Raw genomic sequence first — 27,123 nt, 5'->3', positions numbered from 1 at the left:
AAGCAATTTATGGAAAGTAGCACACTATTTCGGTGATTAATCTGGTGGTTATTGTTGATTATTGAGATTAGTCTTGTGCTGTCCGGACAAAAATTGCATATTATAAATAATAACTGTGGAATAGATAATGCTTGGGCTTTCCATAACCTCGGATCCGGTAGCGTAGTGGACTAATGTATCCACTTTAAGTGCCTATGTTGACCCCATGGTCATAGGTTCAAAACCCGGCGGGTCCACTCAGCCTTTGAGTACGAGTTGGGAAGCAATTCGTACTTTTATTTTTATTTTATTTATTTTAATTTCTTCTATAGCGCAGGAATCAATCCCGTAAGGGTATCTCCGTGCTGTGCCAGCTATAGAGTTATCAGGAAGTGCATTCCAGGAAGTTTAAATGGACAGAAATGCTTCTTGGTAGAGAAGGGTTTTTAGTGTCTTTCTGAAGGATGAGTGATTAGTGGTTGTTCTTACATCGAAGGGAAGTTTGTTCCACAGGGCAGGTCCAACTGAGGAGAAAGCCCGGTCTCCTTGTCTAGACTTCTTTGTGGCCGGGGGTTTTAGAAGGGCTAGGTTGCTAGAACGGAGAGACCTACTGGGCTGATACAACTCCAAGGATTGAGATAGATATTTAGGACTTACTCCATAAAGGCATTTGTGAACTGTGCAGCAGATTTTGAAATTGATGCGCTGCCGTATAGGAAGCCAATGCAGTTCTTTCAGCAAGGGCTTGGAGGGAGTCCTGGCTGGTGCACCCATGACCAGTCTTGCGGCCGTGTTCTGGACCACCTGCAAAGGACCCACTGCATCAGCATTTGCTAATGTCAGCAGGCCGTTACAGTAGTCCAGGCGACTGGTCACCAAGGCCTGTACAAGTGTCTTTCTATAGGTGGCAGGAAGATAAGGGAAGACACGTCTAAGTAGGCCAATGGTGTGGAAACACAACCCTGCAATGTAGTTGGTGTGTTCCTTCAGGGTCAGCTTTTGGTCCAGCTTCCCCCAAGGTTCTTTACGTGAGGTTTGGATGTAGGTACTGGGCCAAGATCTATCGGCCACCAGTCCGGGGACCAAAGAATGCTTGCCTTGCCAAAGAGCATGACCTCTGTTTTTGTCACATTGCATTGGAGGCAGTTTGTTGCCATCCAATGTGACACCGCCCTCATACCCTCAGCAAAGTTCTCCTTGACTTTAGGGCCAAGGGAGCTGAAAGGGTAGAGGAGCTGGGTGTCGTCGGCGTAGGAAACCGGTATGAACCCATATTTCCGTACAATCTCAGCAACGGGGGCCACATATACATTAAACAATGTAGGGCTAAGACATAAGTCCTGTGGCACCCCCTTCGTGAGCCCCCTTGAGATGGAACGGAAGGGGCCCAGGCTGATAGATTGCGATCTCCCGGAAAGGAAACTCTTCAACCATGATAGTGCTAAGCCTCTAATTCCTACTCCCTGCAAACGGCTGAGAAGGATGTTATGGGACACGGTATCAAAGGCCGCAGACAGGTCCAACAGCACTAGAATCATGGAGCCACCTCTATCCTGTGACATTTTGATCTGATCTGTCACAGAAAGAAGGGCCGATTCAGTGCTGTGGTTGGGCCTGAACCCAGATTGTGATTGGTCCAGGCCCCCTGTCGCCTCGATAAAGCTGGAGAGGGTGGTATTCACGTGTTTCTCTGCCAGTTTGCTGATGAAAGGCAGGAGAGAAATCGGGCGGAGGTTGGAGAGTTCTGACCAGGGCAAGGTGGAATTTTTACGTATGGGGTTCACTACTGCTTCCTTCCAGGCTAGTGGAAGTTGACCCTCGACATAGGAAAGATTGAGCAATTCCTGAATAGGAGGTTCTAATGTCTCGTTTAAAGGGGAGATTAGTTCGGCGGGTATCAGGTCAACAGGAGAGCCAGTCTTTATTTGGTTAATGAGTGTAGTCAAGTCCTTAATGGTTATTTCTGGAATTACCTGAAGAGTTTTTCCAGAGGTCAGCATAGGGGAAATTTCAGGGGCCTCAGATTCCAAAGGATCTGCAACTGCAATGATTTTTTTGTATATCCCTTCTATTTTGTCCTCAAAGAACTGAGATATTTCATCACATAGGACTTGGGTGAAGGTGTCTGGACTCTCACACACTTCAGGGTTGGTGAAGGTCTGAATGATTTTAAATAGCTCTCTTGTAGAGTTGCCCGCCTCTGCAATTTGAGTGGTAAGGCTTATTTTCCTAGCTTTTTTTATATTTTTGTAGTAGGAGGTCATAGCTTCCAAGTATCGGTTCTTATCTTCCCCATTGCCTGTCCGTCTCCAAAGTTTCTCCAGTTTTCGGCATCCCTGCTTTTCTGTTTTAGGGGCCTCAGTATACCATACTTCCCTTTTAGCCAAGGTAGGTTTTTTCACATTTTTCTGAGGGGCAAGAGTGTCAATAGCTGTCATCAATGTGGAGTTAAACTTGGAGAGAGCAGTATCGATGTTATCAGAATTGGAGAGTATAGGCTGTTTCCATGTTTGTGTAAGCTTAGCAGAGGTAATTTTATGCCATGGTCTACGTTTGGTGGACTGGTGGACTGTGTGGCCGGACGATTTATAGGAATGGATAAGTGTAGTATAGAAAAATCTATCATTTTATGGTCAGACCAATAAATGTACTTAGGGGGATGGCAGTGAACATTGGGATGAGTAGTAAGGATCAGGTCTAGAGTGTGACCACCCGAGTGTGTAGGTCCACTATTTCTCGGATGTAGACCTAGGAGAGCAAGGTCCGCCAGAAATACATTAGTATCCGGATGATCATCAGTGTCAATGTGAAAATTAAAATCACCAAGTAAAATAAAATTCCCGTTAGCTTTCATATGGAGGGCTAGCAGTTCAGTGAGGGCAAGGGAGAACCCAGCATTGGGTCCAGGCGGGCGATAAACTAGTGCTCCTTTCCAATGTGCCTTGGGACTGATTTTTAAATGAAAGATTAGTACTTCCATGGTAGGTAGCATCACTTGTTCTAAGACTCTGATATTCAGAGTGTCTCTATATATGATAGCAATTCCGCCTCCTACCTTTACAGGGCGGTCTAGACGAAGAATTTTGTATCCCATGGGTATCCCCAAGGTGATAGTGGGGATAGTATGGGGTTTCAGCCATGTTTCAGTTAAGAATCAAATCTCAGGCTGAGTGCTATAAATAGCGTCCCATAGTTGTATATAATGTTTAGGGAGTGATCTGACATTTAACAGAAAGCTTTTCCAGCCTCCCTGAGAATCTATGCTATATATGGGCCGTCCGGTAGTGATATGAGAATGTGTGGCTTGAAAGCCGCATTTGATGCAGGAAAAGGGACCCTCGGGACATCTTAATGTTCCATTAGTACAGCTGTATTTCCCCTGAGGTTGCAGCGCCCTAAGAACATGTGGTGCATACCTGATACGAGGGGTAGACGTGGGGCAGTCCATAGTAACAAGGGCAGAGTGGGTGGCCCCTGGCCCCGTCCAGTCGCGGACGGGCGCAGACGGGCCACTCTTTGGCTAGTCTTCGGCTCTCCTGCGCGCGATCGCTGCGCGCTCTGGAGGGGGCGAGGGCTAAATAGCCCCGTCAGTCCTGTCCGCTAGAGCGCTAACCGCTCAGCGAAACCGGAAGTGGTGTTCTCCCTCCCCGGAGCACAATCACGGGGAAGCGGGGAAGCGAGCTCTCAGGTGAAATTACTGCGTGTATGTGCGAGTGTGTGCACTATTAAGTTCTAGTGTCACAGATGTATTAATTTTTAAAAACAATTCCACAATTTGCAAGTTTAAAATTATCGTGCATACGCTACACGCAATTACAGATTACACAGGCTGAGTGCCCCAAGCAAGCCAGCGGGTCCGGGAAACACTGCCACTGTTCCCCTACCGCAGCGTGGGGAAACAAAGCTCAGCCTAAATAGCCCCGTCAGTCCTGTCCGCTAGAGCGCTAACCGCTCAGCGAAACCGGAAGTGGTGTTCTGCCTCCCCGGAGCACAATCACGGGGAAGCGGGGAAGCGAGCTCTCAGGTGAAATTACTGCGTGTATGTGCGAGTGTGTGCACTATTAAGTTCTAGTGTCACAGATGTATTAATTTTTAAAAACAATTCCACAATTTGCAAGTTTAAAATTATCGTGCATACGCTACACGCAATTACAGATTACACAGGCTGAGTGCCCCAAGCAAGCCAGCGGGTCCGGGAAACACTGCCACTGTCCCCCTACCGCCTACCTACACTTTGTATACATAATGTGCGCTTTACAAACACACATTATGTTATAACCTCACTTCTTTCTCTGTTTAAGACAACTACCTTCTGCTTTTCGTGTAAACTTCATGAAGTTCTGATGTACACTCATGGTTGTTTATTACACTATAAACTAAACAAACAATAATCAGGATTAAACAGTTCACACTGGCATCAATGAATCAGTTATCTAATCTTATGCCATTTTAAAAAAGAATTGTGCATAGTGAAAATATCAATAGCTTCTCATGAGGATGAGGTTGCTTTCCAGAGCTTCAAATCCAAAAGTGCATCAAAAATCTAAGTATAAAATCTTTAAGTATTTTGACTATTACATTTGTTTCGAAGTACGGTTTATTCCTTACTGTCTGTTTCCATCATCAACTTCAGATTATCTTTTCAAAAGAAATGTTTTCACAAGGTACTGGATGTACCAACAAATTATTTTAATTACCTAGGCAATGACTCTCTGGACTTCTCCACCCTACCCCCCGCCGACCTTCTCCCAACTTCGTGAAAGTTCTGTGGCTTCTGAGAAAATTGTATTTCTTCACTGTCTACAAGCGCCTATGCACAGTGCGTCATCCGGCTCCAATGTTCCGAATGCACCTCCAGCCTTTACTTCCCTGGACTAGGGTTACTTGTGAGTTTGGAGCATTACACTCAGAAGGGGCACGAGCACAAAGTGCTACAGATCATGCATGGCACTGAATCAAACATAAGGAAACATAGAAGGGCAGGTTTTCTATGAAAAACATATATATCACTTTCAAATGTTTCTCTTTTCAAAATATACCTGTTGATTATTATGGTAAATATTCTATTGGCTGTTTTTCTCATTTGTATGGATTCTCAACAATTTTAATGAATAGTCAAGTGTCATTTTTCATGGAGACGCAGCAGTAATACAAAAACTACCACACACCTATAAATTGGCAACTTAATAGAGGTCTCAAAAGTTTGGAACCATTTCAAGAAAACACTCACCTACATGAGATGGGCTCACTGCATTTGGAGTGGCTTGATATGGAGAAGCCACAATATACATGTGGAACCAGTCAGAGGCAAAAAGAAACTGACATATTCCCAACACCAGCTCAGGGAAAACCAAAACAGCTGAACCAGCCTCCGTCAAATACAGCATGTATGATTAAATTGTATAAAGGATATGGATGCAAGAGATGTCTGTAAGACTTTAAGGCTGGTGTTTGGCAGTCTTCTGCATCCATTGAAAATGTGTATTCAATAAAGATGTGAAGCTCAGCTTAGCCATGATAGCAAGGCATGGGTGGCAAAAGTCACACAATTACTCTGTCATTTTCAAACAGTCTCAATTGTCACATACGTACCTGCCATTTTGACCATCAGTGGCAACAGTAAGCTATGGATGCCCTCGGAAAAGAATAATTGCCATTCACTGAGCAGGTTGGCAGGAAGTTTTTCAGCACTGGCAGGCGTCAGGTCTTGGAAATAAACACTCAACGAGGATGCCAAGTTGCAGCTGATGCTGGCAAAACGTTGAACAAGCGGAATATGATAAAGGTCAGAGTTTTCACTGACAGTCTGAAAAGAAAATATTGAAAAAGATTGTTTTTATTCAAGATTATTATTTGAGGCTGTCAGTAAGAATGCAATATGAAAATTTGACAGTGCCTTAAAGCTCATCAGCCAATGATGTTCCTTCACGCACTAGCAAAGCAGGGCAAAATGTTCAAACCAGCCCTACAGTGGACCAAACAAGGAAGTGTAGCAAGCAAGCTCCACCCTCTCTAGTGGATATGGAGAAGAGGCCACTTCCCAAAGAAATGTTTAGAAAAATATGTGGAAAAAAGTGCAAATTTACAACACAGTGTTCAAATACAGACTAAGCACTTTTAAGGCTGTCTCTTGGCAGACCATTCAACCCTAATGAACAAGTTACTTACCTTAGGTAACGATGCATCTAGTAGAGACATATGTTAGTAGTAGATTTCATTACAAGACCGGAGGCTACCATTATGCATTAACCTTTCAATACCAACTCCACACAGTCACTTTAAAGTATGACATCACAGTGTAGATAAACTGCCACCAAGGAGCCACCTTTACGGTGATTATCTGCTACCGTCCACCTGGGGCCTTTTCTCTCTCGCAACAGCAAGCACTCCTCACGACTATCACCAACATGGCAACCTCTCATAATAAACTTATACTTCTAGGAGATTTTAATCTCTGGCCAAACGGCAGCCTAGACACAGGTCTAGACAATCTTTTGCTGTCCTGTGATAGTGTGGGGCTTCACCAGCTGATAAAGGACCCCACTCACTCCGCAGGCAACCGGCTTGACCTTATCTTCTCGAGCCCGGGTCTAACTCAAGTAGGCGACATCCTACCCATGAGCTGGACAGATCATTCGAACATCAAACTGTTCATCAATAACGCCACTACAAGTAAGCCCAAAAATCACTCGCCACCACAATTCTCTTATCGGAACTGGAAAGCTTTAGAAAAACTTAGCATTTCCACCAAAGTCTTCGAGGTGGAGGAAAGTTTCTCCCCCACCAACTCGGTGGAAGACAATTACAGATCACTTAGCTCGAGAATCACCTCCATTGCGGACTCTGTCGCCCCTCTTAAACTTTGTAAACCTAAAGGTAGAACACCTGCTCCCTGGTACAATGACTCTCTGAAAACCCTCAAATCAGCCTGTAAACAGGCTGAGAGAAAGTGGAGACACGGATACTGCAATGACAATAAAATCCTCTGGAAAAAGTCACTCCGTGACTACAAAGCCGCCATCGCAGAGAGTAAAGCAAAGTACTACTGCTCCACTATAGCCAATGCGGCCAACAGTCCAAAAAGTATATTTCAGATCCTGGACAACATCTTACATCCTGACTGCGTCAAAAACCCCATTTCCCCATCTCAGTCCCTTTGTGATAGCCTTGCTCAGTTTTTCACTGACAAAATTGAGACCATCATCAACAACCTGGCAACGCCCTCGTCACACACTCATCCCGCCCTTCCCGAAGTCTGCCCTACCATTCCTAACTCTCGCAGGTCAGCCTGCCCTCCTACGAATAGACTACTGGCTTTTCCCCTTATCTCTCAAGCAGAGTTTGAAAAAGTAGCACAGGGCATCACCTCGGGATCCCCCCTTGATCCCCTGCCTCCGAAAATCTGGAAAGCATGTGGGCACGAACTATTTCACACACTCCGGATGATCTGTAATCAATCCCTTAGCTGCGGCTTCGTCCCCCGTCCCTGGAAGCAAGCACTGATCACACCGTTACTAAAGAAACCAATGCTAAACCCAGAATGTTTGTCCAACTTCCGCCCCATATCACTCCTGCCTTTTCCGGTGAAGGTGCTTGAACGTTGGGTCAGTAAATGCCTCTCAACCCACCTCGAGCAACACCACATTCTGGACGAATTCCAATTTGGTTTTCGCCCAGCCCATGGCACTGAAACTGCTGTGCTTACTGCCATGGAGGAGCTTCGAATGCGCGCAGACAGGGGCCAAGCCGTGGCCCTGATTTTATTAGACCTGTCTGCCGCATTCGATACTGTTAATCATGGAATTCTGCTCGAGCGGTTGAGAGAGGCAGGGATCGACGGCACGGCCCTGATCTGGTTTCACTCCTACCTCAGCGACAGAAAACAGGCCGTATCCCTCCCCCCTTTCCAATCGGTCTTTTCCCCTGTCCCTCACGGTGTTCCCCAGGGTTCCTCTATCAGTCCGATTCTTTTTAATGTTTACTTGAAACCACTGGTCACGTTAATTAAATCACATAACATGACCACAGTAAACTACGCGGACGACACCCAGCTCCTCTTCTCTTGGGAAGGCGAAGATTCCATTTCCTTGCAAGCCTTCCATGAGTGTCTAAGAGACACCGCGAGCTGGTTGCACCGGAACTCCCTTCAGTTCAACGCCTCGAAAACCGAGGTGCTGTTCTGCCCTGCGAGCCGTATACCCCGCCCTCTGCCCGCAGAGTTCTGGCCCCCGGAAAATTCTAACAACACACCACCTGTTACCAGTGTTCGCAACCTGGGCGTCATGCTAAACCACCAACTGAGCATGGAAACGCAGGTCTCAAGAACAGTCGCTACCTGCTCTGGCCTTATGCGCTCACTGCGCAAGGTCTTGCCCTTGCTACCCTCCTCCGCCAGAGCCTTAGTAGTCAGGTGTACCATTCTTAGTCGCCTCGACTACTGTAATGCCCTGCTGCTAGAATCTCCTGCGACACTACTGGACAGACTCCAACGAGTCCAGTCGGCAGCAGCCAAATTGGCTCATGGCTGGACCAGGAGATCCTCGGCCACCGCCGCACTGGCCGAGCTGCACTGGCTGCCTCTGAAGAAACGCATCGCCTTCAAGGCTCTTTGCCTGGTCTTTAAGGCACTACATGGCGCAGGACCCAGACCTCTCCAACGTCTGTTCTCCTGGTACACTCCCACCAGAACACTCAGGTCCACAACTGCCAGCCTTGTGAGAGTGCCCAGATGTAAGAAGGCCAGGATGGGGGGAAGATCGTTCAGAGTAGCCGCAGCCAAGCTGTGGAACAGTCTGCCTGTCGATATTCGCCAGATCCCCCATCTCCTCCCCTTTAGGAAACGAATCAAAACATGGCTCTTTCCTCTACCCCTTTAAACCAGCTAGCCACAGTTCACTTCCCCCCGGCAATAAACCCCAGGAGTAGCTACCAGCGCCAGGATACCTGCCAGGTGACAGCCGCGCACTATAAATATTTTAAATAAATAGATTGTTCTGGAACATAATTCAGTCAGGCTACAATAGGCATTCACTCAGTACATTCTGCCTCTTTTAAATGCGGCTTCACACAGATAAGTACCTCTCTATTCACAGTATTACTTCACTGTTAATTTTAAACAGTTTTTAACTTTCTTTGCTTAATCAGAATAACTCTTATTTGATAGATTGTCATTTCATGTGTATAATCTTGCCACATACTACGGTTTTACCTATCAACATTTCCAATATTTTACCACAGTTGTAGCACATCCTTATTCCATATTAACAAGGGCTGAGCTTCCAATCTGTGGTTGCTCACCCTTCCCACCCAACCTTCTCAACTTTATCCCACGGATCGACCGCAACCGGCGGGCTGGTATATCTTATCTGAAAGAAACAGGTTAGTATTAGATTCCTTACCTTAGAATATCCCGAGGCGTCAGACTGGATCCGGAAACTTTTGCGTAGCAGTACCCTTGTGCGTCGGTAGGCGTCGTCTGTGGCTCCGGGTCTGTCGTCGGCGTCGTTGGTGCTGGGATGACGTCGCTGGAGTACTTAGACGCCGCCCTCGCGCGCTGACGTCAGTTCTTCTTTTTTCCGCGCCAGCAAGCGCCGATCCGGAAAAAGTTGTACCCTTAATCAATTTTTGACTAACTTTTTCGATCCTTTTTGATTATCTTTCGAAGTCTTCCGACTCCGACGGCGCCGGTAGAGATGCCCAGGTTCAAACCCTGCGTCGATTGTAACTGACCCCCATCGCCGGTGCCTTCACTGTCTGGGCCCCGACCACGACGACAAGTCCTGCTCCGACTGCCGGGCCTTGAGGTCCAAAGCTAGACGGGAGCGGTCCCGCAAGCGACTCGAGCTCCGGCAGTCAGCCCCGCGCCGCTCGAGGTCCCGGTCCAGAAGGAGGTCGAGGGACCGGTTGCGGGGCCAGAGTCACCACAGTTCCGGGAGTCATCACCAGTCTTCGGGCTCGAAGTCCTCAGGTAAGAGGCACAAGAAGTCGAAGAGGCGTGATCGCTCTTCTGACTCACCCCCGACGCTCGCGCGACGCGGGCGGGGGTTCGGGCGACACCGGCTCTGTCGGAGCCGCAGGCGTTGCGGCCTGCTCCATACCAGCCGGTCCCTGGGCAGAACGAGACGCCAGAGGAGATCGAGGCCTTCCTCATGGCCATGAGGTCGCTCACTCCTCCGTCGGGTTCTGCGGCACCTTCGGGGCAAGCAGCCCCGACTGGGTCCCCAAGCGGGTCGGGTGCTTCGGCCCCGGCGCCGTCAGCGACTTCGGTCCCGACGCCGCAGGGCCCCGCCGGATCCGGCTCGTCGCTGGTCGACCTCACCGGTGCCGGCCCCAAGGGTGTCGCCCCCGGCGCCGTCCCAGGACGACGCCATCCCCGGTCCTACCCTCGATTCGGGTCCGGCGTCGGAGCGGCCCCGCATTCGATGCCGCTAGGAGATTTCTACTTCTACGACCCGGCCCCATCCTTTGACCCTGAGTATCAGGAGATGGGTGGCGGGGAGGATTGGGAGGGGTCTGAGGACCGTCTGGCACGTGATTGCCAGTCTTCTCTGGACTGGACAGGTGAGCTAGGGGAGGCCAGTGGTCTGGACACTTCGCCCGACACTGGATTTGTCTCCTCTCCTACCGTGGCTACGGAGGAGGGGGCTGCCTATAGTGTGGTGCTGACGCGGGCTGCCAAGGCCTTGGGCCTTGTGCTCCCCGTCGCGGCCGTGAGGACTAACCTCCTCACTGAGGTCCTTAAACCGCAGGCAAGCTCGGCTGAGCCTCTGCTGCCGTTTAATGAGGCCTTGTCAGACGTTCTTCTGGGCACTTGGTCCAAGCCCGCTACAGGTCCGCCTGTAGATAGGAACGTGGCCAGGCGCCACCGCCCGACTCCGGGCGACCCTTGCTTCCTGTCCACCCACCCCACCCCCGAGATCCTGGTAATCCAGGCCTCTAACCCAGACCACATTCCAGACGGCTCCCCCCCGATTGGGAATCCAAGAGGTACGAACAGTATGGTAAAAAGATGTTCTCCTCAATTAGTTTGGGGTTGCGGTCAGTCAACACCGCGTGCCTCTTGGGCCGTTACACCCATTCTCTGTGGGACACGGTCGCGGACGTGCTGCCAAAATGTCCGGAGGGGGCCTGGACTAAACTCGCCCAAGCCCTTGTGGAGGGTTGAGATGCGGCACGGTATTCTATCCGGTGTGGGCTGGATACCACGGACTCGCTGGGCAGGGGGATGGCAACGACAGTGGCGATTCATCGCCACGCCTGGCTGAGGTCCGCCAACTTTTCCGCTGATGTCCAAAACACCCTTATGGACATGCCGTTTGATGCCCGTCGCCTCTTTGGCGACAAGGCAGACAGTGCGCTTGAGCGCTTCAAGGACTCCAGGGCTACGGCCAAGTCCTTGGGCCACTCGGCCCCGCGCCAGCAAACTTTTGCCTTTCGCTCCTTTCGTGGCCAAGGAAGGGGCACCCCCACACGTCCTGCCAGCCACGGCCGCAGACTAACATCCAGCGCGGTGGCGGACGTGGTAACCGCCGTGGCGGCGGTCGGGGACAACGGCGAGGTCAGTCCACACCTACCCCTGCAGCATCCGCCTCGAAACCCTCCTAGTCCGAGCTTTCAGGCCCATGTGACGCCAGTGGGGGGCAGGGTTCGCCATCACCTTCTCCACTGGCGCACCGTCACATTGGACAGGTGGTTGCTGCAAATCGTCCGAATGGGCTACTCCCTCCCCTTCGAGGCCACCCCTCCATCCATGCCACCGCAGTACCAACGCGTGTCGGGGGATCACTTGCAACTTCTGCAAAAGGAAGTATCGGCCCTCTTGGCCAAGGGGGCCATCAAGCGCGTTCCTGGGCCAGAAGTAGGGTGTGGTTGTTACTCCCACTACTTTCTGTTCCCAAGAAGGGCAAAGGGGGCCTACGCACTATCTCGGACCTGCGGAACGTCAACGGCTTCATCCGGAAGGAGAAATTCAAGATGCTGACTTTGGCTCAGGTCTTAGCTGCCCCGGACCCGGGAGACTGGATGGTAGCGTTGGACTTGCAGGACGCTTATTTTCACATCCCCGTCCTGCCGGCGATACCTGCGGTTCACGGTAGGCCGCGAGCACTTTCAGTTTACCGTGCTCCCCTTTGGCCTTACCAGCGCCCCTCGGGTGTTCACACAAGTGATGGCGGTGATCGCTGCTCATCTGCGCAGGTAAGGGGTTTCAGTTTTCCCCTACCTCGACGACTGGTTGTTGAAGGCGGGCTCGCATCAGACAGTCGTCAGCCACCTCCAAACTACGGCCGACCTCCTGCACCTGCTGGGGTTCTCCATCAATGTGCCGAAGTCACACCTATGTCCTTCTCAGAAGCTCCTCTTCATCGGAGCAGTTCTAGACTCGGCGCAGTTTCGGGTTCGGGATATTCAGGCTCTGATTCCGATCTTTCAGCCGTTATCCCGAGTCTTGGTCAGGTTGACGCTGCGGCTTCTGGGGCTGATGGCCTCCTGCATCCTTCTGGTGCATCACGCCAGGTGGCGGATGCGGGCTCTGCAGTGGGACCTGAAGTTTTAGTGGGCCCAGCATCAGGGCAACTTGTCCGGCCATGTCTTGATCTCGGAGGGCACTGCAAGACAGTTGCAGTGGTGACTCACGGACCGCGATTGGGTCAGCGGCAGATCCCTCTCCCTACCCCAACCGGAGCAAGTAGTTGTGATGGACGCGTCCCTCCTGGGCTGGGGGGCCACATGGGAGAGGCTGAGATCAGAGGCCTCTGGTCTCCGGCGGAGTGCCGGCTCCACACCAACCTTCTGGAGCTGCGGGCGATCCGGCTTGCACTGAAGGCATTCCTCCCCTCTCTCCGGGGGAGTGTAGTGCAGGTGTTCACGGACAACACCACCGCCATGTGGTACTGCAACAAATAGGGCGGGGTGGGGTCGTGGACCCTATGCCAGGAGGCTCTGCGTCTCTGGCAGTGGCTGGAACATCAGGGTGTAACCCTGGTGGTTCAACACCTGGCAGGTTCCCTGAACGCCAGGGCGAACGAACTCAGCCGTCGGTGCATGATGGATCACGAATGGCGTCTGAACTCGGACGTGGCGCAAGGCCTCTTTCAGCAGTGGGAGAGCCTTGGTTAGATCTATTCGCCACAGAAGAGAACGCGCAATGTCATCAGTTCTGCGCGTTGGAATTCCCAAGGCAGCACTCACTCGGAGACGCTTTTCGTCGAGAGTGGAGCTGCGGTCTGTTGTACGCCTTTCCGCCTATATCAAGTCTGCCCAGAGTGCTGAAGAAGATCAGACGCGACCGGGCCCAAATTATCCTTGTGGCTCCGGACTGGGCACGAAGATCCTGGTATCCCGAGCTACTCGGCATGTCTGTCGATCCCCCGATTCGTCTGCCTCTTCAGGAGGACCTTCTGTCGCAGCAGCAGGGGACGGTCCTCCACCCGAACCTGTCCAGTCTCCACTTACATGCGTGGAGATTGAGTGGCGACAGTTGAGGCCATTTGACTTACCTCCTGAAGTTTGTAATGTGATTCTGGCAGCCAGGCGTCCCTCCACGAAATCGGTATACGCCTGCAGGTGGAACAAATTTGTGGCATGGTGCACATCAAAAGCTGTGGATCCCCTTTCTGCCCCTCTTTCAGAGGTTCTCCTCTTTCTTCTCTCGCTTGCCCAGCAGGGCTCTGCTCTGGGCACTATCAAAGGCTACGTCTCTGCCATTTCCGCCTTCTTAAGGCTACCTGATCAGCCCTCTTTGTTTAAGTCCCCAGTTGTAAATAGGTTTTTAAAGGGATTCACTCATATGTTTCCTCCTGTTCCTTTCGTGATGCCTCAGTGGGACTTGAACCTTGTTCTGACATATCTGATGTGCGCTCCCTTCGAGCCACTTCATAACTGTCCTCTTCGTCTCTTTACTCCGAAGACTGCATTCCTGGTTGCCATCACCTCTGCTAGGAGAGTGAGTGAGCTCCAAGCTCTTTCTTCTAAGCCTCCTTTCCTTTCTGTCCATCCGGACAAAGTTGTGTTGCGGACAAGACCCTCTTTCCTGCCCAAGGTAGTCACAGCCTTCCACATCGGGCAGTCCATCACCTTGCCCACCTTCTTTCCACCTCCGCATCCCTCGAAAGAGGAAGAGAGGCTCCACCGTCTGGACCCAAAATGTGCGCTCTCCTTCTATTTGATTGCACACGTCAGTTCCGGTTGGATGACCAACTCTTTGTTGGTTACGTGGGCGCTAAGAAAGGTCGGGCCGTGCACAAGCGGACCATCTCTCGGTGGGTCGTGTTGTGCATCAAGGTATGCTACTCTTTGGCTAAAAAGGAGCCTCCTGTTGGGCTGAGGGCCCATTCCACTCGGGCCACGGCCACTACTACTGACCTGGGCCGGGAGTCCCCTTGCAGGACATCTGTCAGGCAGATACGTGGGCCTCGCTGCACACGTTTGCAAGACACTACTGCCTGGACAGCCAAGTCCGGAGAGATGGCTTTTTCGGCCGTTCCGTTCTCCAGGACTTTCTGGTGTGATCATTGGTTCGCAGACCCACTACCGGGGTTGGTATTGCTGGGGTATCTATTCTAAGGTAAGGAATCTAATACTAACCGGTTTCTTTCAGATGCACAAGTTACTTACCTTCGGTAACAATATATCTGTAAGAAACAGTAGTTAGTATTAGATTCCTTATCGCCCCACCTATCCTCCCCGTTCTGCAAACCGATATCTAGAGTTACGGTCATCCCCTTTCAGGGCCCTAGTTTCATGGCACCAGTGTTGGTTTTTATCATGGCTCTGCGTTTCTGGCGTGGAAAAGCTATGTATAAGAACTGACGTCAGCGAGCGAGGGCGGCGTCTAAGTACTCCGGCGAAATCATCCCGGCGCCAGCGACACCGACGACGGACGCGAAGCCGCAGACGGCGCCTACCGACACGCAAGGGTACTGCTACGCAAAAATTTCCGGATCCAGTCTGACGCCTGGGGATATTCTAAGGTAAGGAACCCAATACTAACTACTGTTTCTCACAGATATATCGTTACTGAAGGTAAGTAACTTGTGCACCACGCTGTTGCCAGCCAATCACTTCCTTCCACCTATGGCGGGCAGCCAGCTTCTTGGCTCACTTCACCGCAATGCTCAATTAATTCAAGGCATCTCTTGCCTTTCTACCAGGAGCACAGTCGGCTCCAAATTAAGGGCCCTGCTTCTCCCGACGCGCATCGTCACTAGGGCGCGTCTGGAGAGTATAGGAAAATACTTGGGCAACGACGCCGCAAGCCGCAATACACGCGACTGTTCGCTCGTGCAACTTTGACAGTTGCTTCTTGATGTGAACAGCTGATCAATACTCCGCCGACTATAATTTGTTTTGAAAGACCTATTCCTACTCAGAAAAGCCCCCCAAAAAGAGACTATCCTATACATTGAAGCCCTGATAGGTAAGTCTAAAAAGGGACATTACTACTGAGTTTTAGAGAAATAAGGCTAATAAGGAGCTTTATCCCAGTTAACAAAAATAAAATATCATTGACTAGAATAGTTATTTAAGGCAAACACCTCCCTTTTTATTCAAATTTATATACCTAAAATTAGTTTTTTTAAAAGGCTCATCATGTCAGATTTAGACAATAAAAACTCAGAAATCCCTCAAAATCTAAATGAGAACCTCATAAAAAACAATACAAAAAGAAATGCACACCTGCGTGCGTAAGACCATACAACAGGTTATGAGCAACAAAAGAGGCATACTATCTGAGGAAGAACCTGACTCAGTGTCTGGTGGAGAGTCTGAAACTTCCATACAAACAGGAAAAAGATTAAAACAGAACAAACACTTAAAGGGCACTTCTTCCAATGACATTCCAATTGCTCCTAGTACCTCAAAACGTCCAGGAGGTCTAAGCACCTCAAATTTCCAAGAAGCTATAAGAACCTCAAGAAACAGTGGAGGTCTAAGCACTTCAAGGATGATGTGTGTCCTACGCAACACAAACCCTACGAGTGCACATAGAAGAATCAAGAAAATGCACTGGAAGAAGCTAACTCCCTGAATAAGAAGTTATGAAATGAAATGAAATGAAATGAAATGAAATGAAAACAATATTTAATAAAGCGCACTGCTGCCAAGCGGCTTCCTGGCGCTGGGGGACCTGGGTCAGAACTCACAGAGGGGGACACAAGGGAACCTAAGAAGGGAAAGCCAAAGAAAAAAGAAAAGTTTTTAAGGCTTTACGGAAATGGCTAAGAATAGGAATGGAGCGAAGATGAAGTGGGAGACTATTCCAGAACTGGGGAGCCAAGACGGAAAGACGAGTGCCCCCGGATCTGGATTTGCGGAAGCGGGGAATGTGAAGAAGGGAGAGAGAGGAAGACCGGAGGGTGCGACTGGGAACATAGGAAGAAATGAGGGAAGTGATGTAAGCAGGGGCAGAGCGAGAGTGGGCACGAAAGGCAAAGACAGCTAGTTTGAAAAGGGTTCTGAAGCGGATGGGGAGCCAGTGAAGGGATTTCAAAGCCGGGGTGATGTGAGAGGATTTGGGGAGGGAGAGAATGAGACGGCAGCTTGGTTTTGAATGGCCTGTAAACGTCGGGATTCGTGGGAGGGGATGCCCACGTACAGGCCATTGCCGTAGTCGAGGCGAGAGATGACTAAAGCCAAGACTATGGTTTTAAGCACGTCGATGGTGAAAAAGCGAGAAATTTTCCGAATAAGACGGAGGGAAAGGAAACATGAAGACACAACAGAGCTGATCTGGCTGTGCATGGTTAAGTCAGAGCTGACTTTAATGCCAAGGGTACGAACAGAGGAAGAGGGCGTGGGGGGGGCCAAAAGAAGGGGGCCAATGTGCAGGGGACCAAGGGTTAGAAGGGCCACCCGTGAGGACAAGTTCCGTCTTATCGGGGTTGAGCTTAAGATGGTTGGCGCTCATCCACTCAGAGATAAAAATAAGGGTGGAACTGAACTTGGGAATAGAATCGGGAGAAGAAGACAGATCAAAGACAAGCTGGAGGTCATCTGCGTAATTATATACAGAGACCCCCAGCTTGAGAAGAGAAGAAACAAGGGGACAGATGTACAGATTAAAGAGGAGAGGGGAAAGAGAGGAGCCCTGAGGAACACCACAGGTGACCGGACAGGAGGGGGCAGAGAAACCAGAGAGATGAACGGCCTGATGCCTATCCTGAAGAAAGGATGCTAGCCAGGAGAAGGCCGCGCCCCGAATGCCCGCTGCGCAGACACGGTCGAGAAGAATGGAATGGTTGACCGTGTCAAACGCAGCGGACAAGTCGAGAAGCACCAAGGCTTGGGGAAGGTTAACATCTGCCTTGCCCTTGAGTTCATCCAAGACCGCGAGAACCACCGCTTCTGTAGAATGGCCAGGGCGGAAGCCCGCCTGGTGGGAAGCTAAAAGGCCATTGTCCTCGATGTATGAGGAGAAGCAGGAGGTGACGTGGGTCTCTAGGATCTTACCCAGGTAGGGGAGAAGGGAAATGGGACGGAAATTAGCAGGGAGGGAAGGATCTAGACCAGGTATTTTTAGAATAGGGAGAACAACAGCAGATTTACAGGAAGAGGGGACAGCACCGGAGGCCAATGAGGAGTTGAGAAGAGTGAGGGGAGGACCAGGACAATTGGTGAAAAGGGTTTTGAGGATACGCGCAGGAGCGCCGTCCAAAGGAGAACCAGATTTAACTTTAGACAGGTAGTTGTGAAACAAGTCAGGGGAGATAGGGGGGAGAGTGTCGAGGGAAGAGGAAGGGGGAGTGGCAGGGCTGGTGAGGATAGGCTGAGGCACAGTAGGAATGTTAGTTTTAATTTTCGCAATCTTGTCGATAAAAAAGTTATTGAGTGAAAGACAGAGGGGTTGGGAGGGAACCAAGCCGGGGGAGGAGCGATCAGAAGTGGCAAGATTGCGGCCCAAAGAGAAGATTTCGCGGGGTTTATTCACGGAGAGCGATACTCTCTCCGTGAAATAAGAAGTTTTGGCATTAAGGACTGCTTTTTTGTAGTTGGTAAGGAGTTGTCTGTACTGAACGCGCAGAGGAGGGGAATACTGACGTCTCCAGAGGCGTTCCGCACGCCTGAGATCAAGTTTTAGTGCTTTGAGCTCAGTGGAGAACCATTTGTGCGCGTCGTATGGACGAACAGCTTTGATCTAGATTAATATATATTTGATCTGGACCAGAGAGACCTAGATGCGGCTGCACTCCTTAATGAGGAGGCCTCCTCCACATCTATACAAAATGCTAGATCATCTAGCACAAGAAATGTTCTCATCTAATAACATTAAACATCTAAGAAGTGCGGAGTGGTGGCCCCAAGACCATGTGGCCAAATTCATTACAAAGTGGGTAAGAAACCCACTAGAGAGGGAGACACAAAATCTCCTCTGAGCTCCTCCGATCTAAATGGTCCAGACCGGTCATTCAAAATTGATTTTCCATAACCCCAAACATCGACTCCGAACTCATAACATTCCATTTTTTTTTAAATGGGTAGAGACCCTAGAAAGGGCACGGAAAGGTCCCTAAAAATGTACCAAGACAGTCTACTCGACGTACTAGGCCCTCTAGCTAGGATCATTGACATGGCTGAAGATTGCCACCTGAACCAATATCAGGTAGACATCCTCTCCTTAGGGGTTGGAGACAAATAGCGCTGATCTTGCTAGGTAACACTAACACAAGCATATATGCATAACGGTGTATAGTCATACTATAAAAAATAAATCCCAAGTTGAGCGACCTAGCCACCCTAGAAACTTCTGAAAATCCCAAAGGCCTCCTACTTGGAGATTGCATGATCAAGTCTCTTAGTAAATAGGTCTCTAAATTTACTGCTCTGGATAAAGCCCAGTCAAACACGCAAAGGGTCTTCAACCCCAATGTTTTTGGTCGGGCCGGGAGAAGGGGCCTTTCTCTCCGCCCCAATTTCAGAGCAAGGGGCTTTGGCAGAGGCTTCCAGCAAGGAAGACCACTAACCTTTTCCCCCACAACGTGGTCGAGGTCCCCACTCAAGAGGCCCAAGAGGATTCACACAGATCTCAAGCTCCTTCAACAGTGAGTACCAATACTCTCCTTTTCAATTCTTCCCAGGTAAAGGTAGGGCTGGGAGTGGGAGGGGGGGGGGAGTGCTGTCGCCTCAAATTCTTTCTCAAAATCTGGCGCAAAATCACCAAAGACCTCTGGGTCTTAGAAACGGTCCAAGGGTTCAGGATAGCCTTTGTAAAACCACCTCACCAATCCACTATCCCCAGGGAAATAAGTCTAGCTCAAGACCAACAGAAGGTAGTAGAAGAGGAGATCTGTTCAATGTTAAAAAAAGGTGCAATAATATAAGTACCAATGAACCAGAAGGTTTTTATAAGCACGCTATTTCTGATATAAAAGAAAGACAAAGGCTGGAGACATGTTATAAATCTCAGAAACCTAAACAGGTTCCTCGTCTACAGGCACTACAAAATGGAGGGCATCCACCTCCTAAGAGACATCTTACTGGAGGGAGGCTCGCTAGTAAAACTCTACCTCAAAGACGCGTATTTCACCTTTCCAATGGCTCAGGAATATCAATGCTACCTCCAATTTTTATGGCAAAATCATCTTTTTGAATTTTAGGCACTCCCCTTTTGCCTAGCATCAGCCCCCTGGTGCTTTACAAAAGTAATGAGAGCAGTCATCTCTTTCCTCAGAGAGAGGAATACGTCTTATTATGTATATCTGGATGACATTTTCATAATGTCACAGTGTCAAGTGCAAATTCTCGAAGATCTACAGAGAACAAAATCCCTCTTCGGAGACCTAGGTTCATCATAAACAAGGAAAAGTCTATCCGAACACCGTCAAAAAGCATATAGTTCCTGGGTTTCTCAAAAGATACAGTAACATCTATTCTTCTCCTACCATTGAATAAGGTGGCCAAAATTTGCAAAGAGATATGCTTTGTCCTGAAACAACACTTACTGACCCTGAGGGAACCTGCCAGAACTTTAGGCATTCTATCCTCCTCCATCCAAGACATATTCTTGGTCCCCTCCACTACCGTGCTCTTCCTAGAATAAAAGCAAGAGCTCTGCGAGCAGGCCTGTGGTATGGGGACAAAATCTCTTTGGATCAAGAAGCAAGAGCAGAATTGACTTGGTGGCTGGAAAACCTAGATGCATGGAACGGGCGTGCAATCTTTGGTTTCTTGCCGGATTACATTCTCGAAACCAATACGAGTCTCCTTGGATGGGGTGCTCGTCTAGGATCCGAGCATACAGGAGGAATTTGGTCCCACATGGAGATAGCCCACTACACAAACTTCCTAGAATTAACCGCAGGACTTCACTCCTTGATGAGTTTCAAACATTGTTTACAAGGCAGATAAGTTCTGCTGAAGATGAACAATGTTTCAGCAGTAGCGTATATAAACCATCTAGGTGGCACAAAATCTACGGATCCATCAGTTCTAGCCAAGAGACTCTGGATGTTCTCCTTAGAGCACAAGATCTCACTCAGAGCAGAATACTTACCTGGGGAAGTCAATGTCTCAGCCGACTGGAACACCAGATTTCTGAAAGACTACAGTGATTGGGACCTGAACATTTCTATCTTTCTATCTTCAGAAAACTTAACCAGGCGATGGGGTTCATTGAAATTAGACCTGTTTGCAAGCTGATTCACCTCCCAACTGGAAAAATACTTTAGGTGGATGCCAGACCCAGGTGCTCTGAAGGTGAACACCTTCCTACAACCCTGTAAAGGTTGTTATGCATACGCATTCTCCTCCTTCGCCATGATCCAGAGAGTCCTACACAAAGTCAGTCAGGAAGCTTGCTCCCTAGTCTAGATTACAGTTACAAGTAATTAAAAATGTTCTTCTTGGGTATTGGCTCTTTGACAGTTTCCCATGCTTGAATCAGAGTAGCAAGCATTAAATATACAGTAAGCTCTTTAAATTGGAAGGAGGGTAATTAAATAAAAATGACTCACCTCTATGAAAGAGATAACGTAAAACAGACTGTCCCAACGGCAGCATACCACTGCACTGTTGAGTCCAACCAGTAGTGTTGAGTAAAGGACTGCCTGTACTTACTAGTTGCTGTCCTGTAAATGCCTGAAAGGGCTACTACCGTAAACAGAGCAGTTGCTGAGGACACACCTTTTGCAGAATGAGCAGTCACATTTCCTTTCAAGGGTATGAAGTTCTCTTTCTGCTGCATTAGCAGTATTCTTTAACCCCTTCAGCGCGGCGCGAATTTTCGCACTGTGCTGAAGGTTCTAATGAGCCTATCGGCTCAAGACGGAACGGTTCCGTCATGAGCACAGCTCAACCGACGCTCATGATGGAACCGTTCCGTCATGAGCATGGAAGGGGTTAAAAAAAAGTCAAGAACTACTAGTTCATTTAACTGAAAGTCTGGCAGCACTTTAGGGATAAAAGGAGAATTTGTACTAAAGATGACTATGGCCGTGAAATTGCAAGTAGGGTTTCTTAATTATAAATATTTGAATATGTCTAATACAACAGTCATTAACTCCAGGACATTGCTGTGAAGGTGTGTTTTGTTCTGCGACCTTGTGCCACTGACTGCTAAATCCTGGAGATCTCCTCCTCAGCTGGCTTTGATCTTTTCCTACTGCAACTGATGAGGTAACTTGGAGCTATTTGTTCTTTGGATGGAAAGGCTTTGCATGTCTCAGTTTCTAGAAATGTTCCCAGGAACTGGATGTATTATATGCATTTATTTAATGTTAAGGCCTTGCTTTTTGAAGAGATTCAGACAGGTTTTTGTATAGGTTTCTGTAGCTTTAAATACATTTCCTTTGTGAAGCCAATCATTGAGATAAGGAAAGACTTGGTATCCCTGCTTTCTGAGATATGCTGCAATGGGAGCATTGCGCTTTGTGAATATTCTTAGAGTTGATTTGAATCCAGATGGGAGTATTAGGAATTGATAATGGTGATCGGCCACTTCGAATCTCAGAAATATTCAAAGCTTGAGATGAATGAAAACTTGAAAGACAACCTACACCCTCAAGGTTTACTGTGGATATAATCCCCTTTTTGAAGAAGTAAAGGAATTTCTGTAAAAAACACAAACCTGCAAAATGTTTGTTTCTAGAGAAATTTGTGTAATGGACTTCCATCTCGGATTGGTCTTCATTCACCTGTTTTCTTTGTGATGAGAAAAAAGCTTGACTAGAAACCTACATTTTGCTGGAACCTTGGGGCCAATTCTATTGCACCATTCTTTAACGTTGAGGAGATTTTGGCTTGCATAGATAAGATGTTAATGGGGCTTATTGCAAGGGAAACTAGGTGGAGGTTTCTGGACAAACTGTAGAGTACAGTCAAATTGTATAGGATCCAGAACCTAGGGATTCAATATTACTTTTCCCATTGTTTGAGGTAATAAAAGATCTTCCCCCATACTGGTTTGTCTGGAGATTCTGTGACAGTCACCAGAAAGCAGTCACTGTCCTCTCAATGACTTTTGTCCTTGCAATTAGCTGCCACCTCTTCAATAACAAATAAGATGTCTGGTATCTGTAGGATTGAGATTCACCTGATGCCTTTCCCTAGCTCCCCAAAAGGCCAGGAGTCATCATTGCTGTAAGACGCCTTGCGATCTCACTGTGTCCTTATCGGGTTTAATAGACTGCAGAGCCTCATCAAACCTAAATAAAGACTCACAGGCCATGTCCACGAAATGGCTTTGCATCTTTCGTCCTAAAGATGTGGCCTTCAACCATCCTTGCATCCGCCACACATAAGCACCAGTCAATTACACAAAGCCAGTGTTGGTGATATCCATTGCAGTATCTACTATGGACCAAGATGTTCTTTCTCCTTCTGGAACAATGTATTTATCCAGTAGGAGGTCCAATTATGGTTCAATATCTGACCACATCTACCTATTGTAGCATGTCATTATTGCCAGTGTGTTGGAAGTCCTAATGGAAATCGTCGCTGCTGCAGAGAATCTCTTGCCAATCTGCTGCAGAGAATCTCTTGCCAATGTTATCATGCCTCCTACCCTCTTTATCAGGTGTTGCAGAGCATGATGGTGATGGATTTCCCGATCATCTTTGCACAGCTTTCTTGACCACAGAGTCTGTCCGAGGATGATCAATTAGGCAAGCCGGCATATCCTCAAGCCCTCTGCACTTCTTGTCTAGTCTGGAAACAACAGCAGCTACAGTTGCTACATTTTTAATCAACTTAAGTCCATCAGACCAGATGTGATCGATAATTGAAATTTCTCTGACTGAATTCCGTGCTAGCTCTTTAAAGTCACATAGAAAACAGTCTGCTTCCTTTGAAGGAACTGGAAGGTCAAATCTGTTTGATGCACTATCTGTTAAGTTATAGAAGCTTCCCATTTCATCAGGAGGAGCGTCTGTTGGGAGGGAGTTGAATCTCCAGTTTTGACACCACACAGTCATTCAAGGCCAGTATACTGCAGCATTCTATTATGAATTTTCCCCTGCTCTCGACTGTCGTATGTAAAGGTGTTATCAACATCATCACGAGCTGGAGTCATAGGAGAATGTAGTAGCTAAGTCAATGATGAGCTGTGTCTGAGCAGTAAGCACACAGGCGTACATGGAGTGGTAAGACAAGTTCAAGGTCCTGATTAGGGTGGAGAAGATGGTCTAAAACCATGTCTCCGTTGATCCCCTGGGAATTCTGGAAAATGGGTGTAATGGTCTGCCAACATTAGTCTGAGATCTTTTACCAAGTTAATTGGCAGTTGCATCACAGACTAATCTGAAACTTGAGTGTCTTCATTATAGACTTTGCCATATGGCTAATCTTCCTGATTTTCAGCAAATGATTAGTCGAACCCCTGGCAGTAGCTTCATTCTGTATTTGTCCTTCTTACTATGGGAATTCACCTTCAGATTCTGTATATTCTTCTTTATCAGGATCCTGATATTTGATCTTCAGCTGCATTGGACTGTACGCTGGACCACAAGGTCCCTCATACTCAGAGTCCTCTCAGACACACAGTCATTGGTGAGGGTATGGGAAACTTTGCTTGGTGACATGTTTAGGAATTAAAGATGTTGGGATGCATTTTTCTGAAATTAGAGTCACTTTTAGGGCTTTTTGAGTCTTACAGTTGTCATCAACAAAACTACAGTCAACGAGGTTGCCAATGAGGTGGTCATTACAGTGTCGTTGACAAGATAGCCATCAACGTGGTGGTTGATGAGTCTTGGTTGTCAAAGAAGTCATTAAAGAGCCAGTTATCGGTGGTGGCAGATTTACAGACTTCTCTTTCAGAAGAACTTTGGTGACAGAGTCTTGGACATCAATGATACCATCATCATTCTTTTTTTTTGTGTCATAATTTTTTATTTCTTCTTATCAACAATGCCATTGCTGATGATTTCAGTTTCTCCAGTCCCACCGACATCTTGTTCCAGGATGTTCGTGACTCAAAAGTAGTTTTTGAAGTAGCTCTTTTAATCAAGATGAATTCCATAAGAGACAGACCTTTCTCTCTGGATTTTCTAATGAGTTTTTAGGAGGTTCATTGGGCACAGAAGGTATCTCATTAGAAGTGACTTTGACAGAGTGCCCTTCCAGAGAATGAGTCCTTTTAAGGGTGTTTTTAGATTTTCTTGAGGATCTATCATAGTCCTCATCTGAAGGTGGCATATCATTAAATCCTCTCCAGAGTCATACCAAAAGTCTCCATGTCTATGGTTTTTGAGGAAAATGTGTGATAGATTCTACAGTCTTTTACCTTATGGTTAGATAGAGGCAAAAAATGTCTCTTCTTACCACAGGTTCCACTTAGCTTGAAAATGCCTTTTTGGAGGTGTAAGACAGTGTTTCTTTATCCCAGATGTAGACAATTACTTCATGGTGTTCTGGGAGTAAGGGTAGGGCCTGCCACTCCTAGCAGCAAATCTAGCCTCCTGGTTAACAAGTTTGAGGTTGCCTCCAAACATCTAACTAGTAGAAAAAAGGGAGAAAAAAAACTCTCCAAACTACAGGCCATGGAATATTGAAGGGCGCAGCAGACAAGGAGTACCACGAAGTAGCAGGAAAACAAACAGGATAAGTACAAAATGAAAGAAAAGAGAACTAATTCCCAATTTCAAATTCTTGGACTAGATTGTCCGGATGCAAAATAGGAGCAGACACGTGCAGCATTAAAGAAACGGAGAATGCCAGCTCCGATTTTGCCCATGGAATGCCCCGCTACATGCCAATTCTCCGTGTGTGCCACAGAGCACCAAGCAGCAGAAACGGCCTAGACTGGTAAGTCTTTCTGCACTATGCGTGTCCTCGTCGATGGAGGTCAAATCTCACAGTGAGAGGCTTTGGTGCACAGCCATCGGTCTCGCAATTGGGTTGGGGTGAATGACTGAGAAATAATTTGTTCTTTCTCAAACTTAGACAACTCCTGGAGAAGACTAACAAGGAAATCTAAATTGCACACGTGACAATGGCTGCCTGAGATTTTCAGCTTTTCTCCCAGCTGTGTAGGTGCAGTTGTGTGAATGGCCTTTAGGGGATACAAATTGGTTAAATTGTGCCCTAGCCTCAATAGGAAGCCACTGACGCAAGATAAGCGGTCACAGTTAAGCAATCCTGTGAGGAGTGAGGAACCACAATCAAATCTAAGGAGAACTTGTAACAGTGTATTTGCTTGGAAAGCCAGCCTATTTGAAGATATCATGCTACTTAAAGGATCATCCAGGAGCTTAGGATTTAGCAAGCTCACTAGACTGAGGTAAATATGTGATAGGTATAACAGTCTGCCAGTGATGGGGTTATTATGAAGAGCATGAAATACTTTCCTCTCTCTGGTGTATAATATCTCCAGTGCCACTGACCAGCCAGTCCAGCACTTTGTTTCCATGGCACTTTCAGCAGCAACAAGACTTTTCAACACACTGCGAAAGCTTCCTCTAGGCAGTCTATCACCCCTGCTGGGGAACGGATCAGTCTTTCTATTCAGTTAGAAATGCAATCCAGCATTAAATATAGTGACATCCCTAAGGGCCTTTTCACAAGAATGAATCATCTTGTACAACTAATGATTACATTGGGAAGAGATATCAAGGACTCAAAACACAGTCCTGGAACATCACATGAATGAGACCCTCTCCATCAGTAAATAGGTTTATACACTTTTATAAATGTATGTGGCAGTTATATTGGTTGAAAATCCCCAGAAAGACAAAGACACAGTCAATGTGTGATTGGAGGAGTAGCCAGTGGCCTCGGACTACATCATGATGCACAGTTCTTTTAAGAGGTGTGTCTACAGCTCCTTCCCAAATTGAAGAAGGGTTGGCGCAGTGATGTTTGAAACAGGGATTTTGTTCTAGATCCTGGGTACACAAATAGAGAATACTTTCTATTTTGATTTTCATGTACGACACGACTTTGTCTCTAGTCTGTCAGAGTCCAAACAGCGGGTGTGCCAGACCCTCCTGAGATGGTGAGCTCACCAGCCAAACTGGAAATTGGGTCAGGGGTGTGAAAAGGCCATGGGGTTAGAGATGCAGCTGGTTTTGAAGGTGTGTGGGCCAGCAAGAGCTGCCTGCATAATTCCTTTCGGTGGGGATGAGGTGGTCATATTTCTGCAGGCTCTTGAAGAGGCAAGGTGTGGCATGTAGGTTGCCCTTAAGGGTGGACCAGTGTGGAGTCAGCAAAGACATGGAGTAAGGTATTTTCACCATCTAGATGCAAGAGTAAGAGGGCTTGTAAGGCAGTTCTGAATTTACTTTCAGGAATGAATGTCTCCACTGTCTTTAGCAGAGAGATCTGGGTCCAAGTCTTCTTAGCTTTCTTTGCAATGTGTTCCTTAAGGGGGATGTCAGTATTTATTGTGAAACAAAGGGATTTATATTGAGGTAAAAGTTGGGGTTCAAATCCTTCCACGTTCATGTCAGTGAGCCAGATTTGGACTAGTAATTTCTTGCTGTTTTGGGAAATTGGCAGGAATTCTGCTGGGACGAACAGGAACTGGATATCAAGGTCTGGATGATGTGCATATGTTTAAAGTATGGTGACAGCTGTGAGAGCTTATCTAGTTGAAATTATATTCAATGCAGAGGAGGTCCAGCTGTGGAAGCACTGACCTAGTCATGAGCATTCTGGAGAATACTTAGACTGCTATACACCTGAATTGTAGTGTGCCGCAAAGACAGAACATTC

At 47.8% G+C, this 27,123-nt stretch overlaps 1 protein-coding gene across 1 annotated transcript in view; it reads right to left on the bottom strand.

Annotated features, from left to right (window-relative positions):
- LTN1 (listerin E3 ubiquitin protein ligase 1) overlaps nucleotides 1–27,123 on the bottom strand; it is a 406,396-nt gene that overhangs the window by 167,695 nt on the left and 211,578 nt on the right. The window contains exon 22 of the mRNA XM_086934025.1: nucleotides 5,572–5,785. Coding sequence (XP_086790151.1) covers nucleotides 5,572–5,785 — 214 coding nt within the window. The remainder of the gene's footprint in view (nucleotides 1–5,571; nucleotides 5,786–27,123) is intronic.

Source organism: Lissotriton vulgaris, chromosome 8 (genome assembly GCF_964263255.1).
Source record: "Lissotriton vulgaris chromosome 8, aLisVul1.2, whole genome shotgun sequence".
Lineage (NCBI taxonomy): Eukaryota > Metazoa > Chordata > Amphibia > Caudata > Salamandridae > Lissotriton > Lissotriton vulgaris.
The sequence above is the reverse complement of the archived record's forward strand: the minus strand, read 5'-3'. Positions and strand labels throughout refer to the sequence as shown.